This window comes from Coregonus clupeaformis, chromosome 11 (genome assembly GCF_020615455.1).
Source record: "Coregonus clupeaformis isolate EN_2021a chromosome 11, ASM2061545v1, whole genome shotgun sequence".
Lineage (NCBI taxonomy): Eukaryota > Metazoa > Chordata > Actinopteri > Salmoniformes > Salmonidae > Coregonus > Coregonus clupeaformis.
The window spans coordinates 21168114-21186110 of NC_059202.1; the positions used below are offsets into that span (position 1 = coordinate 21168114).

Here is a 17997-nt window from a genome sequence, read left to right on the forward strand (position 1 = left end):
CCACATACTCTCACGACTGGTGTCCCCCAGGGCTCGGTTTTAGGCCCTCTCCTCTTCTCTCTATACACCAAGTCACTCATATCCTCACATGGGCTCTCCAATCATTGCTATGTGAATGACACAACTACTTTTCTCCCCTCCCCCCGCAGATAACTCAACTTGGATGTCAGCCCACCACCTCAAGCTCAACCTCGAGAACACGGAGCTGCTCTTTCGTCCGGGGAAGGCCTGCCCGCTCAAAGACCTCTCCATCACAGTTGACAACTCCACTGTGTCCCCCTCCCAGAGCGCAAAAGAACCTTGGCATGACGCTGTACAACATCCATAGAGTATAACCCTACCTCACACAGCAAGTGGCGCAGGTCCTAATCCAGGTACTTTTCCCTCTCCCGTCTGGACTACTGCAACTCGCTGATGGCTGGGCTCCCCGCTTGTGCCATCAAACTCCTGCTACTTATCCAGAACACTGCAGCCCACCTGGTGTTCAACCTTCCCAAGTTCTCTCATGTCACCCCACTCCTCCACACACACTCCACTGGCTTCCATTCGAAGCGTGCATTCACTACAAGACCATGGTGCTTACCTATGGAGCAGCAAGAGGAACTGCCCCTCCCTACCTTCAGGCTATGCTCAAACCCTACACCAACCCGAGCGCTCCGTTCTGCCACCTCTGGTCTCTTGGCCCTCCCACCCCTACGGGAGGGCAGCTCCCGCTCAGCCCAGTCCAAGCTCTCCTCCGTCCTGGCACCCCAATGGTGGAACCAGCTTCCCCCTGAAGCTAGGACAGCAGTGTCCCTGCCCGTCTGCCGGAATTTGAAACCCAACCTCTTCAAAGAGTATCTTCAATAATCCCTCCCAGTGTGATATTACAGCTGTTATGATCGGCATGGTTTGATTCCCACGTGGGACCACTACGAAAATGTTTGCACTCACTACTCTAAGTCGCTCTGGCTGAGAGCGCACGCAAAATAACAAATAAAAGTAAATAATAAACTCAGCAAAAAAAAGAAACGTCCTCTCACTGTCAACTGCGTTATGTGTAAATATTTGTATGAACATAACATTTCAACAACTGAGACATAAACTGAACAAGTTCCACAGACATGTGACTAACCTGTCCCTGAACAAAGGGTGGGGTCAAAATCAAAAGTAACAGTATCTGGTGTGGCCACCAGCTGCATTAAGTACTGCAGTGCATCTCCTCCTCATGGACTGCACCAGATTTGCCAGTTCTTGCTGTGAGACGTTACCCCACTCTTCCACCAAGGCACCTGCAAGTTCCCAGACATTTTTGGGGAGGAATGGCCCTAGCCCACACCCTCCGATCCAACAGGTCCCAGACGTGCTCAATGGGATAAGAGATCCGGGCTCGTCGCTGGCCACCTCGATCCCGCTCCAGAGTACAGGCCTCTGTGTAACGCTCATTCCTGCGACGATAAACGCGAATCCGACCATCACCCCTGGTGAGACAAAACCGCGACTCGTCAGTGAAGAGCACTGTTTGCCAGTCCTGACTGGTCCAGCGACGGTGGGTTTGTGCCCATAGGCGACGTTGTTGCCGGTGATGTCTGGTGAGGACCTGCCTTACAACAGGCCTACAAGCCCTCAGTCCAGCCTCTCTCAGCCCATTGCGGACAGTCTGAGCACTGATGGAGGGATTGTGCGTTCCTGGTGTAACTCCGGCAGTTGTTGTTGCCATCCTGTACCTGTCCCGCAGGTGTGATGTTCGGATGTACCGATCGTGTGCAGGTGTTGTTACACGTGGTCTGCCACTGCGAGGATGATCAGCTGTCCGTCCTGTAGCGCCGTCTTAGGCGTCTCACAGTACGGACATTGCAATTTATTGCCCTAGCCACATCTGCAGTCCTCATGCCTCCTTGCAGCATGCCTAAGGCACGTTCACGCAGATGAGAAGGGACACTGGGCATCTTTCCTTTGGTGTTTTTTTAGAGTCAGTAGAAAGGCCTATTTAGTGTCCTAAGTTTTCATAACTGTGACCTTAATTGCCTACCGTCTGTAAGCTGTTAGTGTCTCAACGACCATTCCACAGGTGCATGTTCATTAATTGTTCATTGAACAAGCATGGGAAACAGTGTTTAAACCCTTTACAATGAAGATCTGTGAAGTTATTTTGATTTTTACGAATGATCTTTGAAAGACAGGGTCCTGAAAAGGGGACGTTTCTTTTTTTTGCTGAGTTTATATTTTGTGATGAATAGGCCTATACCTTGCAAATCACCTTGTCATCTGTTTATCACTATCGACATCTGTAAATGATCCAAAACGTGATATGTAATTTGACTACTGGGCTATTGTGTCAGAACATTTTGTTGGGAAATATCTTCATAGGATAGCTACATGACCTAAAAATGCACTCACTACTGTAAGTCGCTCTGGATAAGAACGTCCGCTAAATGACTCAAATGTAAATGTGTGCAATGCCAGTGCACTCAGTGGTTCCCCCCAGTGATGTCACAGAGCAATTGCCAGAAATCCAGAATGTCTCTGCAAATGCACAGAAAGTTTTTTTTATTTTTATTTATTTTTATTTTTTTAAATGGGGTGAAATTAGATTACTATAGGTTGTGAATAGGCAAATGGGTGGTTGGAGTTATTTACCCTGTTAATATTTTTTATATACACCTTTTAATACTTTTTTTTTTGTCCATAAATGTCATTTACACACACACTTCTGATTATTGTCCTACTGGAGCAATAAACGTAATTTCCACTTCAGGACCTGTGGCTAATTTGACTAATTCTAAACTTTTATTAATGCCCAGTTATTTGTTGGTAAGTCACTCACATCCTCCATGTACTCTGGCTCATTGGCTGAGGCGTCCCAGCGGTTGTTGAGAATAAAGATGTTGGGTTTGGAGAGCTTCTCGTTCACCTTGTGAAAGAAATGCTTCTCCTGGAAAACAAGAAAAATGCAAGGTCAGGAATAGTTAGTGCACTAATTAAGTCTTATTAATTCCAAAGTGTTGTGTTAACCTTTATTTTGCATTTATTTCTATTTCTTTCTGAGGAGAACTCCGAACTCCTTCAGTATTTTATTGACTTAATTTGACAGGACAGTTGGAAGAGAGACTGGGGTATAGATATTGGAGGAGGGGGCACAGACGGAAGGGCACAGACCGCAAGGGCACAGACCGCAAGGGCACAGACCGCAAGGGCACAGACCGCAAGGGCACAGACCGCAAGGGCACAGACCGCAAGGGCACAGACCGCAAGGGCACAGACCGCAAGGGCACAGACCGCAAGGGCACAGAAAGCTGGCTGACGTGAAGCTGGAAACCTCGTTGCCAGGGCTATTTGCATGGAGTTAAACTTTACAGCCTACACCAGACTTCCCCAGGTGTTTAACCTTTACAAACAATTCAGAGATAAAGGTGTCCCAATGCAGTTCTGTGTAAATACAGCATGTATGTGTGTGCATGCAGGTGACCCACATACATAAACACTCCTTTACTATAGAGAATGTGCAGTACACACTTTCACACAGTCTATCGGGGAAGGAGATAAGAGTTTGTCAAGGGCGTTTGTAAAGGGTCACGAAGATACTGTAGGTCATGACATAGCTAATAAGCTAGAAAAGGGCTCCATTCATTGAAACACTGTTATTGTCTGTTGTTTATCAAACAGTTGAGTTTACTTCCTAAACTAAACCAGAACAAAATGCTTATTTCACTTCATCTGTGTAACAAGTGTCCAGGTGCATCGCATTATCACAGTCGAATAATGCTAATCGAATGTACTTTATAGAGTACTTACAATCTCTAGGGTTCTGTGATTGAAAAATCAACAGAGGCTGGGCATCCTAGGGTGCATAGTCAAAATGGTGGGTGATGAGAGGGGGAAACAGGGCTTGTCCCTTGAAGAGATTGGGCACAGATAACGAGAGCCCAGTGATTGACTACGTGCCCTGACATAACGTGAATAAGACAAACAGAGCTGGGCCTGAGCGATGGAGCAAAATGGAGCCGGCCGTATCCTAGCACTGACGACTATAACAAGCTTTGGAAAGAAAACATCCTCCCCTTCCTTACAAGAAAACACCTCCTTTACTGTCAGTTAACATACCAATTCTGACAGTTAAAGTTACAACCCCTTAATCCCCCTTACACATGCTACATATACACTGCTCAAAAAAATAAAGGGAACACTTAAACAACAATGTAACTCCAAGTCAATCACACTTCTGTGAAATCAAACTGTCCACTTAGGAAGCAACACTGACAATACATTTCACATGCTGTTGTGCAAATGGAATAGACAACAGGTGGAAATTATTGGCAATTAGCAAGACACCCCCAATAAAGAAGTGGTTCTGCAGGTGGTGACCACAGACCACTTCTCAGTCCCTATGCTTCCTGGCTGATGTTTTGGTCACTTTTGAATGCTGGCGGTGCTTTCACTCTAGTGGTAGCATGAGACGGAGTCTACAACCCACACAAGTGGCTCAGGTAGTGCAGCTCATCCAGGATGGCACATCAATGCGAGCTGTGGCAAGAAGGTTTGCTGTGTCTGTCAGCGTAGTGTCCAGAGCATGGAGGCGCTACCAGGAGACAGGCCAGTACATCAGGAGACGTGGAGGAGGCCGTAGGAGGGCAACAACCCAGCAGCAGGACCGCTACCTCCGCCTTTGTGCAAGGAGGAGCACTGCCAGAGCCCTGCAAAATGACCTCCAGCAGGTGTCATGTCTGCTCAAACGGTCAGAAACAGACTCCATGAGGGTGGTATGAGGGCCCGACGTCCACAGGTGGGGGTTGTGCTTACAGCCCAACACCGTGCAGGACATTTGGCATTTGCCAGAGAACACCAAGATTGGCAAATTCACCAATAGCGCCCTGTGCTCTTCACAGATGAAAGCAGGTTCACACTGAGCACATATGACAGACATGAGTCTGGAGACGCCGTGGAGAACGTTCTGCTGCCTGCAACATCCTCCAGCATGACCGGTTTGGCAGTGGGTCAGTCATGGTGTGACATTTATTTGGGGGGCCACACAGCCCTCCATGTGCTCGCCAGAGGTAGCCTGACTGCCATTAGGTACCGAGATGAGATCCTCAGACCCCTTGTGAGACCATATGCTGGTGCGGTTGGCCCTGGGTTCCTCCTAATGCAAGACAATGCTAGACCTCATGTGGCTGGAGTGTGTCAGCAGTTCCTGCAAGAGGAAGGCATTGATGCTATGGACTGGCCCGCCCGTTCCCCAGACCTGAATCCAATTGAGCACATCATGTCTCGCTCCATCCACCAACGCCACACAACAGACTGTCCAGGAGTTGGCGGATGCTTTAGTCCAGGTCTGGGAGGAGATCCCTCTGGAGACCATCCGCCACCTCATCAGGAGCATGCCCAGGCGTTGTAGGGAGGTCATACAGGCACGTGGAGGCCACACACACTACTGAGCCTCATTTTGATTTGTTTTAAGGACATAACATCAAAGTTGGATCAGCCTGTAGTGTGGTTTTCCACTTTAATTTTGAGGGTGACTCCAAATCCAGACCTCCATGGTTGATAAATTTGATTTCCATTGATAGTTTGTGTGATTGTTGTCAGCACATTCAACTATGTAAAGGAAAAAGTATTTAATAAGATTATTTCCTTCATTCAGATCTAGGATGTGTTGTTTAAGTGTTCCCTTTATTTTTTTGAGCAGTGTAGAAAGATTGTCTTGAAAAAATAAATATGGTTAGAATATGTTGACAATTCCTTCTATAACTGAACAAAAATATAAAAACGCAACATGTAAAGTGTTGATCCCATGTTTCATGAGCTGAAATAAAAATGTTTACATGATGTTAGTGAGCATTTCTCCTTTGCTAAGATAATCCATCCACCTGACAGGTGTGGCATATCAAAAAGCTGATAAAACAGCATGATCATTACACAGGTGCACCTTGTGCCGGGGACAATAAAAGGACACTAAAATGTGCAAATAACAGCTCTGGTGGACATTCCTGCAGTTGACTGCAGCTATGTCCACCAGAGCTGTTGCCAGAGAATTGAATGTTCATTTCTCTACCATAAGCTGCCTCCAATGTCCTTAAAGAATTTGGCAGTAAGTCCAACCGGCCTCACAACCGCAGACCCCGTGTAACCAAGCCAGCCCAGGACCTCCACATCCGGCTTCTTCACCCGTGGGATCATCTGAGACCAGCCACCCGGACAGCTGATGAAACTGTGGGTTTGCGCAACAGAAGAATTTCTGCACAAACTGTCAGAAACCGTCTCAGGGAAGCTCATCTGCGTGCTCGTCGTCCTCACCAGGGTCTTGACCTGACTGCAGTTTGGCGCAGTAACCAACTTCAGTGGGCCACTTGCACGCTGGAAAAGTGTGCTCTTCTGGATGAATCCCAGTTTCAACTGTACAGAGCAGATGGCAGACAGCGTGCATGGCGTCGTGTGGGCGAGCGGTTTGCTAATGTCAACATTGTGAACAGAATGCCCCATGGTGGCATGGTGTTATGTATGGGCAGGCATAAGCTACAGACAATGAAAACAATTGCCCTGTATATAGCCTCGGTATTGTTATTTTAATAGTGTTACTTTTTATTTAGTAAATATTTTAACTATTTCTTGATCTGCATTGTTGGTTAAGGGCTTGGAAGTAAGCATTTCACGGTAAGGTCTACACCCGTTGCATTCGGCGCATGTGACAAATTAAATTTGAATTGCATTTTATCGATGGCAATTTGAATGCACAGAGATACCGTGACGATATTCTGAGGCCCATTGTCGTGCTATTCATCAGCCGCCATGATCTCATTTTCAGCATAATAATGCACAGCCCCATGTCACAAGGATCTGTACACAATTCCTGGAAGCTGAAAATGTCCCAGTTCTTCCATGGCCTGCATACTCAGACATGTCAGCCATTGAGCATGTTCGTGATGCTCTGGATCGACAGAGTGTTCCAGTTCCCACCAATATCCAGCAACTTCGCACAGCCATTGAAGAGGAGTAGGACAACATTACAGGCCCCAATCAACAGCCTGATCAACTCTATGCGAAGGAGATGTCACGCTTCATGAAGCAAATTGTGGTCACACCAGATAATGACTGGTTTTCTGGTCCACGCCCCTACTTTAAAAAAAAAGTTCTGTATTCCCAGTCATGTGAAATATGTTAGGGCCTAATTAATTGATTTCGATTGACTGATTTCCTTATATGAACTGTAACGCAGTAAAATCTTTTAAATTGTTTCATGTTGCGTTTATTTTTGTTCAGTGTAGTTGCGTAGAATAACTTTTAAAGTCTTGCTTCATAGAACACAAACCTCTTGATAGAATTGTTAACATGACTAAATCAAATCATTTTGTATTTCTCATCTCCAAAAAGAGGTGTGGTTGAAAAAGAACTCCAAGGAATCCATTTAAAAAAATCCATTAGCACACAGCTATCTGAGCTCTTGGAAGCTCTGCTACTTGACAAGGTTGTCAATCTTTCAGATGGACGCATTGATTGGTCAGATCTGTCTAAATACCATTGGGATTGGTCAGATTGTGAGCTCTGTTACCGTGTTCATGAGGGTTGATTCAGAGTTGGCCACCAGCACAAAGACATCAGCGTCCAAGCAGAACTTGTCGATCCAGCTGTCCAGCTGCGTGGTGACATCTGTTCCAGGGCTAAAGAAGATGGAGGATGGGGTTAGAAGGTCAACCTCAGCTTAGTCAACCTCAGCTTAGTCAACCTCAGCTTAGTCAACCTCAGCTTAGTCAACCTCAGCTTAGTGATGGTCAGTCCTTACCATGGGGCTTCGGACACTGGTGGTTGATGGCTATTCTAGTTAGGCTACTTAGCAATAGTACAGATCGTACCGTATGGACTCCAAGCAATCTACACACAGAGCTACAATTGCAATCCTCATATACAGGGAGGCACACAGAAAAGCAAAAAATATTAATGCAGGTTCACGTCTTCAGCCTTTATCGCTGTTTAGTTGATAGTGATCGTCATATACACAGATCATCAGTGTCTGGTCGAATAACAAACACAGCCAACATACAGTGTACATCTAGATATTCGTAAAGCTCTGGTGTACTGTACAAGCTGTCGGGACCAGCGGTGTAATTGGAAGTCAAGGTGTGGCGGAGTTGTCAACATTCCGTTACCGTACCTGTCTACGAGGACCAGGTCGTCTCGGAGAAGGGCACACTTGGTCTTGGGCCAGAAGACTCGGACCAGGCAGCCTGCGTCCAGACTCTGGTCCATGTGCAGCGCGTGACCCAGCTGGTTCACAGTCTGGAGAGTAAGAGGAGAGAGAGAGAGGGAGGCATATTATCATTTAATGGATTTCAAATCACTCAAACTCTGCCCGACTGACAATCTGTATGTAATGTTCAAAGTTGAGGCTGTGTCTTAGGTCAAAGCGAAGACTGCATAATAACCTTATCTAGACTAAAGTTGTTTAATAATGAATTGCTTAGGGTCAGAAAGGAAAAACGTGACTGAGGGTACTATGTACGAGTGGTAAAAATAATTAATCTCTAAGTAACTCAATCAGGTAGCACATTTCCAACCTCACTGAGGTGGGTAAAGCCCACTGTACGAGTGGTAAAAAGAGCTAGCCTAATCTTCCATGCATTTAGGCCTAAGCCAGTATATCCACGTCCTCGCCAGTGCACTTACTTTGATGCTCTTCTCCTCCTCTGAGCCCTCTGTCTTGAGGTAGGCATGGTCTGCGTCCGTGCCCTCCACACTCAGGAAGCAGTTGGTGGTGTGACCCATGCCACTGGGCAGCACCCGGTCCCTCAGCATGGCATTCACCACTGTACTCTTACCGTTACTCGTCCTACGCAAAGGACACAACGTAAGAGGTCTATAGAGACTCCTCATTTTCATCATACATCTCATGGGGACATTACTACAGGAATGTTGACCTGTTATGGTTTACGGGCTTATGGATAGGCAATTTGTCATTATGAATCTTGTCCAATAGCTAGTTTGCACATACAGAATGGTAAATTACCACATAGGTTGAGACTATTCATAAAGAGGTCTGGTTTTGTATGATAAAAGCCTAATGGAGCGGCGCGGTTTCAAAGAAAGTGCGCTTCAATGAACCGGCAATAGAAAGATAAGTGAAAGCTGCACAGCACCTTTTCCTCGTCATCCTCACGTAGCAATGCTGAAAGCTTGGGACACAAGCGTCTCCTAGAGTACAATACAGTGCTTTGTACGAATGGTGTAACAAGAATAATCTTAACTGATCAAACCAAACTCAATGTCACGATGCATTGAGCTTTGCTCAAATGTGTCTGCACACGTCGGTCTAGCCTCGAAGCTGTGTACAATAAACAAAAACACATGCAAAACAGTGGAGAAAACTAAATGCATCAGACTACACACATTTACCTGCCAAAGAAGGCCACCTTCATGTGTCTGCGTGCCAGCACATCTTTTATAGTTTGCAGTTTCCCGGCATACGCCCGAATCTGCTCCTGTTGCTCCCGACTTGCAATGTTCTCCAAGGCGTCATTTCGACACGTTTCTGACAATCACACAGCAAAGGAAAAGTGAGAAGAGAACACCGTGACTCACTCACAACATAACAAAAAGCAAACCCTTTCTGCATTTGATTACTTTGACATTCAAAATGTGTCCAACGCATCTGATTTACTATACAGCACATTCACCTTCTACAAACACCAAGCCTTCCGTCACATACTCCAGCAGTTGATCAAACACGTCACTGATCTTCTTCTTGGCTACTACAAAGCGTTTGAGTGGAGAGAAGTCCCCCTGAGGCGAATCCATGCTTCAGCTTTCTGATCTTGGAGAGAAAGTATGCAAATTACAAAAGGTGGAATGTTTGTCATAATTTGCGCACTATCGAATGGCACCTCATACACTGCAAGTTCTCCTTATCCCCAAATACTGACAAGTCTGTTCTTTGACAGACTAGCCCTGATGCATGAGCCTGGACCATGCTAACGTTAGATACTTATCATAAGTAAGCATTTCACTGTAAGGTCTACACCTGTTGTATTCAGCACGTGACAAATAAAATGTGATCATTACTTTCCCAATGTGCACACAGCTAGATAAGACATTCACACCCCAACTTAAAAATAACTAATAATTAAATATCAGCCTTCATGAGTCAATGCCAAATACAGCTGTTAGTTTTCATTACATGTAGTGGAGAAACCTAGCTTGCTTCCCACAAATACCTGCAGCAAGTGTTGTTATGAAAGCCATTGTAAGACTAATGTATGACAACTAGCTACATGTCTGGGTTGGTTAACAGGATCTGGTTTGCAAACAAAAACTGTGGTTGGCAAAAAAAAACATTCCATCAGTCAACAAACATTAGCAACTAGCTAAAGCTCGAGCAACCGTACACTGACAAGTGACAGATATTGAATGACATGTCAACAAACATCTTGGCTAAAAGAATGTGGCTGGGTAGCTAACGTTAGCTAGTTGCACCCAGCTAGCTAACAAGTCATTAGTGGAAACCAACTACCCACCCAACATTGGTGTAAACATTCTTTACATTACAAACGATGCTATTTGTATATATCACATCGCTAACTAACAAGTTCGTGTTATTTCGCATTATTGAAATTCAGCTGTTTTGTAACGCGTGTCATTATTTAGTGTCAGCTAGTTAGCTAACGTTAGCTAGCTATCTTCATGGTATTCAATTGAATTCCCCTTACCACAAGGCGAGATGGCCAAAGTCACCTTTTCATACCACAGACAGGAGTAAACCTTATTGTCGATATTTGGTAAAGTTATTTCTACAGGTAGCTCGCTAACCTTTCATCTGTCATTCAGTCCCAGCAGCTCCAAACAGTCAGAGCAAAGGGGTGGGACTATATAATCAACGAGTTGACATGTGACCATGAGACATCCAATCAATGGCCAAAGAATGCAGCCAACTCCTTGGTGTCCCCAGTTTCACTTTTGGCAAAGGGCCCCAACAAGTATTATGACATTTCTGTGGCCACTAATGAATTGTTTTGACAGAGTGCATTAAAAACCAAGCGTCAGAGTTTGTCTTATTTAAGATGATGGTCTCTGCTTCAACTCAGGGCCAAAGTTGAACATATGTCACTGCAAGATATGTATGTCAACGTCATTACCAAACAGCTGCAGATAGTAGGCTAATTGGTAGAGAGACAATGTACTACTGTGGATAGTAATGTTACTTGCTGTATCTGACTCAATCTGCCAGAATATATTTGTTTTAGTTAGGCACATTTTATTAAATAGAAAAGTAGTTGTAAATGAGAACTTGTTCTCAACTGGCTTACCTGGTTAAATAAAGGTGAAATTAAAAAAATTAAAAAATAGAAAAGTAGAGGAGCAGAAGAAAAATCTGCACCTTGTCTGGGTTGGTTAACAGGATCTGGTTATTTGTTACTTTTATTTGGTATTATTTTATATTGGATTTTTTTGTGATTTGTCTTTGGTATTCTTTCTTAAAACTGCATTGTTGGTTAAGGGCTTGTGAGTAAGCATTTCACTGTAAGGTCTACTACACCTGTTGTATTCGGCACATGTGACAAATACAATTAGATTTGACTTTTAAGATGTGGTTCACTGGATTATGAATAGTTAATTAGCTATGTCATGATGATTCTTGTCCAATAGCTAGTTTGCACATAGAGAATGGTAAATTACCACATAGGTTGAGACTATTCATAAAGAGGTCTGGTTTTTTCAAATAAAAGCCTGAGGAAGCAGAGCTGTTTCAAGGAAATTGTGCTTCAATGAACCAGCAATAAAAAGGAAACTGAAAGCACCACACTTCTTTTTTATTTTCAACTTCAAACAGCAAAGTTGGAATCTTGGAAAACAAGAAAACGCTATGCTTTGTATGCATGGTGCAACAACAATAATATTAAACTGATCAATAGCCAAGACTACAAAAGGCTGGAATGTATCAATATGAATATTTTCCCCTTAATGTTGAACATGACTGCAGTATGCTGAGAATAATACTTCCATAGGCTATGTTTAAAAGTGAGATAACGTGTAGCCATAGTTAAACTAATTGTCTTTATGTCCATGGGTAACATTTCATGTTTAATTTAGTAGCCTATATCAAGCTTTGTCCGATTAAATATCACTGACTACATAGTCTAAAGAAAACAAACACAGGCAGGTAGGCTATGCTGCCCTCTGTTGAATAATTAATGTATAACTCAATAATTTTTTTCAATTGGAATTACATTATAGCCTATTCAAAGCAGAAATTATAATTCATAACAGAAAAAAATATTCAAGTTCACGAAAATTATCTACCTTTTAATCATCAAGCCACAAACGTGAATTATGTGAATAACTTCCATGCCAGTGATGATGTGCTGCAGGGATGAATAGTCAGTCATCAATACTACATAATATCAAGGCATTCTTTATTTTACAAATTGATACATGAATGAACGGTCCGTGCAATCAGAATCCTTGGGACGTCCCTACCCCATTGAAGTTGACATTTAAAACGGTTAAGGTACTTGTTATGGTTAGGGAAGAGTTAGGGTTTGGTTCGGGTTAGAGTAAGGGTGTGGACGTCCCAGGGATCCCAGATAGTATGGACCTGAATCAACGCTGTCAGTGCTGCTACGGAAGTTATCGCCTTCTAGCATCAGTGGCCTATGGATGCTCGTAACCTGGCGACTGTCATCATCTGTCAAAGTCGATACATGAAACACTACCTACCTGTAGGACCTCAAGCACCACTTTAATTTTCGCCAAGCAATCAGAGGGACTATAATCCGAATAAATTGGATTTTCTCTCAGACAACCGACCATCTCAAGGACTTGGATACAATTATTTTTCTCATTTGACTTTTAAAAGGTGCGGATATAAATCATGGAACACTAACATGGAGAGGAAGAAAAAGGTATTGGTATTTGAGTAAGTATTGCCTCAAGTCTTTGTATTCAGTTGAATAGTAGTTTAGTTATAGTAACGTAGCACATACTTAAACTATTGGCATATAGAGCCTCTATTAAACTATGTCAAGTAGTTACATTTGAAGCACTAAAATATTGATGTGTTTGATAATTTAGAAAGAAAACATGTATGGCATTTTTTTTATCTCCCCTTTACATGTTTTGTATTGGACTTTATTGTCTTTAGTTTTCCAATGGACTCACAATTATGTTATTGAACTGTGACTTTGACACTTTAGATAGGTTTTTTCCAATGTCAAAGTCAGATTATTTTCAGTGGTGACAAACTATTTTTCTAACAGTTTCTCTATTATGTAAGTGCTATTGTGACTGTGTGTGGCACAACCGCTTGTGTGTATTGTCTGTGTGTCTGTGTGTGACCTTTGCTCTCTACATTGTACCCTGTTCTCCAGCACTCTCTCTGTGAAATTAGTTTACCTACCCTGAGAGTAGAATATTACCACAAAAACATCAAAATCCAATTAAATAGTCTATCTCACTTTTCCTTTTTATTGATTGAACATATTCTTCAGAGAATGGTTGCTATTGAAATGCCATTCGGGTATAACGGAGTTATAGTGCACTGCGTGCATGCAGTCAATAGCACAAAGAGAACTACAGGGTATCTCAAACAGAGGGGGGAGGGAGGGAGGGGTGACGTGGTTTCATTAATGTTTCTGTTTTCAGAATTTGTGGAAGCATGATGTGGGATGGATAGAAAAAACGCAACCTCTACTGTGAGTATCGTTTTGTGTGTGAAAGTTTCTTATTTTCACCTCACAACTATATTTGTTATTGTGATGCGTTATTAATATGTAGGCCTATACAATATATTTGATTAATATGTAGGCCTATACAATATATTTGATTAATATGTAGGCCTATAGAATATATTTGATTATCATGTGAGCCTATACAATATATTTGATTAATATGTAGGCCTATACAATATATTTGATTAATATGTAGGCCTATACAATATATTTGATTAATATGTAGGCCTATACAATATATTTGATTAATATGTAGGCATAGGCCTATACAATATATTTGATTAATATGTAGGCCTATACAATATATTTGATTAATATGTAGGCCTATAGAATATATTTGATTATCATGTGAGCCTATACAACATATTTGTCTACTCTATGACCCTGTCGACCTTCTAGGTAAAGCGTTGTTGGGGCGGGTTGACCATATATGGATGGACAAATTTACATTTTAGTCATTTAGCAGACACTCTTATCCAGAGCGACTTACAGGAACACCTAGTCGGCTCAGGGATTAGAACCAACAACCCTTCGGTTACTGGCACTACGCTCTTAACCACTAAGCTACCTGCCGCCTTACCTGATTTAGCCATTAGGATTTTCTTTCATTTTCTTCAATTCCAATTCTTTTATTTTTAAATTTCCAACTAATTCCCTTGACGACTGATTTCGTTTGAAATTAATTGACAGGAGAGTGTGCAACTGCCATTCTCTACACAAAGTCTATACATAAGAAAAGTATTTTCGGGTGCAGAGATAAATTGATAAATGTGCACTCACTGAATACAATTTTGATTGATTTATCATTTTAACCAGTAGCAGTAGTGACAGACACTGCTGTGTTTTATGCACGTTGTCAGGGTACATGTCTGTCTTTGTAGCCTCAGAGTACAAGAATATTGTCTTCAGTGAGGAAAGGTTTGCTCTCGTCATTGAACTTCATTGACCCCATAGTGATAGGAGAGAGTTTGATGGTTAAATTAGCTGTAACATTTTTTACATTTTAGTCATTTAGCAGACGCTCTTATCCAGAGTGACTTACAGGAGTGCATACATTTAGACCCTTTCACATGTGGAGTGAGTTTGTGGTTTGTGAACTATTTGAACTGGTTTAGATACTAAATAATAGTATATTGATTGTAAATGCAGGCAATATTCACATTGTTGATCATGTGTGTAAATCTTCTGACATCACTTCCTCCCCCTATAGATGGCCTCTAATGACCCTGACCCCCCCGGTACCCCCCAGCCTGGTGACCTCATTGAGATCTTCAGACCGGCCTATCAGCACTGGGCTCTGTACCTGGGAGACGGTTACATCATCAACTTGACACCTGTTGGTCAGTGAAAGCAGTGTTGACATGAGACTAAATCCTAACTTGAGTTAGAATATGTCGTATGTGTGTTTCAAATCTCAAGTTTAAAAGTTTGTCACATGCACATATGTTGTATGTGTTTCGTATGTGTTTCGTATGTGTCGTATGTGTTTCGTATGTGTTTCGTATGTGTTTCGTATGTGTTTCGTATGTGTTTCGTATGGGTGTTGTATGTGTCGTACTTGATGCTGCAGAATGTAAACGCTTCCAATGCACAATCTGCTTAAAACATTTGAATTAAATCACACTTATCTTACGTCAAGATTATAGCCTTTGTGAATGTATTCAGCATTTTCAAAGGGTGTGATTCAATCAAATCCACATTTATCCATACAAGTTTGATTGAATTTCAACCACTAATAACTGCAACATAATAATGCTAGTTCTTCACGCCCCCTGAATATTGTCTCCCTCCTGTAGATGAGAGTCAGGCTGCAGCCATCTCCAGTGTGAAGTCTGTGTTCAGTCGGAAGGCGGTGGTCCGAATGCAGCTTCTAAAGGAAGTGGTTGGAGACGACTCGTACCGGGTCAACAACAAATACGACGACGACCACACTCCATTGCCCGTCGAAGACATAATTCAGCAATCTCAAGTCCTCATTGGCCAGGAGGTGTCTTATGACCTGTTGGGCAGTAACTGCGAGCACTTTGTCACCTTGCTGCGCTACGGAGAGGGGGTGTCTGAGCAGGTATTTTACTCATTTTTTCTCTCTTTCTCGCACTTCCTGTCTCTTTCTTCCTGTGTATACGCTGCATTCTCTCTCTTTCTCTCACACTTCCTGTCTCTTTCTTCCTGTGTATGCGTTGCATTCTGTCTCTCTCTCTCTCGCTCTTCGCCGATGCCCAATCCGAAATCGATACCTAGCCACTACCCATACGTTTTTGTGTACAATACTCATATGATAAAAGCATATTATACCTTTTTTACAGGGCAGGTGGAGTTTCCGCCATATTTCTGTATACTTATGTAATCCTCTGAGATCTACGTGCCTAGGTGACAATTTGGACATTGGCCATTACTCACTACTTACAATCACTATACCCCGGGCGGCAGGTAGCTTAGTGGTTAAGAGCGTTGTGCTAGTAACCGAAAGGTCGCTGGTTCTAATCCCTGAGCCGACTAGGTGAAAAATCTGTTGATGTGCCCTTGAGCAAGGCAATTTACTCTAATTGCTCCTGTAAGTCACTCTGGATAAGAGTGTCTGCTAAATAATGTATAGGTCAATATGTAATCTTCCTCTCCACCACCATACACTTATAATTTCATGATGTTACATTAGGCGTTATTGTATTTACCAGGTACAATTGTTATTTTCTCTTGTGTCCACAGGCCACACGGGCCATTGGGGCCATCAGTTTGGTGACAGCTGCAGCAAGTGCCTTCTCTGTGCTCGGACTGATCAACACACGCTCCAGAAACCGACCCTTCTGAGGCCCCTCAACAATAGCAGCATTGTCCTGTGCTACTGGTCTGGGATACAAACTTCCTCTCAGTCTTTTGGTTAAGAGGATACCTCATCTTTACCCACTGTCATAAAAAATTATGCATTTACCTATTTTATCATCCTTTGTATTGAAGGCCAAGAAGACCAAGTACTGTATACAGTAGAGATGTTGCCTACATTAAAATATATGCGATCTTGCTGGAGATACACATTTTGAGATGTTGAAAGGATTGGTTGGGTGAAAATTATCAAAAATTATCAAATGTAACAAAGGAATCATTAATAAAGAAAACTGAAACATTATTGGAGTATTTAGTCTTTATTATTACAATAATAACCCCTTCTTTTCTTTTCTTTATATAACACAATTTTGTTAAGCACATACATAGTTTTGAATAGCATCTAAAATTCTAACACAAAAAGAAAACTGACAGAACTAATTGAATCATAATAAAAAATAATGAATTGTGAATTTTTTTTAATCAACTGTTATGTATGTTGACACACTTTACATAAAACATAAAGGCCTACATCAAATACAGTGCAGAATGAAGATAGGCTAAGACTACTTTTCCAATAGAAATCCCTGATCACACTTGTAGGCGATGTAATGGCGACGTTGGCAAGCTAAGCTCATGCATAGAAACCAATGAGATACTGTATATAAACCCTGGATTGCTGATGCCATGTATTGACCATTGAGAGGTTTTTGACCAAGCCACCGGTCAGCAGTATTGGGCTCTGTCCAGGCTCTGTCGTAGCCGGCCGCGACCGGGAGACCCATGGGGCGGCGCACAATTGGCCCAGCGTCATCCAGGGTAGGGGAGGGAATGGCCGGCAGGGATGTAGCTCAGTTGGTAGAGCATGGCGTTTGCAACGCCAGGGTTGTGCTTTCGTTTCCCACGGGGGGCCAGTATGAAAAAAAATAAAAAAATAAAAAAAAATGTTTTTACATATAAAGGAAAAAAGTGAAAAATAAAAAATATTAAAAAAGGGAAGAAAACATGAAAATATACAAATTATGTATGCACTCACTAACTGTAAGTCGCTCTGGATAAGAGCGTCTGCTAAATGACTAAAATAAAAATATTGGCACTCCACAGTAGGAGCAGGAATGAATGGAATTCTACAGTATTTCAATGAAACGTTTCAAAGACAAAATTACATGTATTTAAGTATTTTGTTGTTGTTGTGGGGACAGTAACATTAGTCATCTCTAAAAATTATACTTTAAGGAAAATGTTTAAATATATGTTTTATTTGTATGCTTAGCTCATTTACATTTACATTTACATTTTAGTCATTTAGCAGACGCTCTTATCCAGAGCGACTTACAGTTAGCACATACATTATTTTATCGAACCCACAACCCTGGCGTTGGAAACGCCATGCTCTACCAACTGAGCTACATCCCCTGCCGGCCATTCCCTCCCCTACCCTGGACGACGCTGGGCCAATTGTGCGCCGCCCCATGGGTCTCCCGGT

General features: G+C 42.6%; 2 protein-coding genes across 5 annotated transcripts in view; one reads left to right on the top strand and one right to left on the bottom strand.

The window, feature by feature from the left end:
• Positions 1–10822, bottom strand: part of LOC121576524 (mitofusin-1) — a 33762-nt gene extending 22940 nt beyond the window's left edge. The window contains exons 1-7 of one of the 3 annotated variants that reach the window (XM_041889729.1): positions 10774–10822; positions 9645–9781; positions 9364–9499; positions 8638–8800; positions 8126–8250; positions 7526–7634; positions 2807–2914 (exon numbers count right to left, since the gene is read on the bottom strand). In XM_041889729.1, the coding sequence (XP_041745663.1) occupies positions 2807–2914; positions 7526–7634; positions 8126–8250; positions 8638–8800; positions 9364–9499; positions 9645–9765 (762 nt within the window). In that variant the 5' untranslated portion in view covers positions 9766–9781; positions 10774–10822. Of the gene's footprint in view, positions 1–2806; positions 2915–7525; positions 7635–8125; positions 8251–8637; positions 8801–9363; positions 9500–9644; positions 9782–10673 lie in introns of all 3 variants that reach the window. The other 2 variants (XM_041889728.1, XM_041889730.1) reach the window with 2 other exon arrangements.
• A 1766-nt stretch (positions 10823–12588) lies between these two features.
• On the top strand, positions 12589–16815 carry LOC121577249 (phospholipase A and acyltransferase 1). Of its 2 annotated transcripts, XM_041891011.2 has the most exons (5): positions 12590–12880; positions 13606–13655; positions 14902–15031; positions 15488–15756; positions 16398–16815. In XM_041891011.2, exons 2-5 carry the CDS (start codon positions 13629–13631, stop codon positions 16497–16499), a joined length of 528 nt encoding a protein of 175 aa, XP_041746945.1. In that variant the 5' UTR covers positions 12590–12880; positions 13606–13628; the 3' UTR covers positions 16500–16815. The 2 variants fall into 2 exon arrangements, with proteins under 2 accessions (XP_041746946.1, XP_041746945.1); XM_041891012.1 differs by lacking the exon at positions 13606–13655 and having other exon boundaries at positions 12589–12880.
• Positions 16816–17997: the final 1182 nt, after the last annotated feature.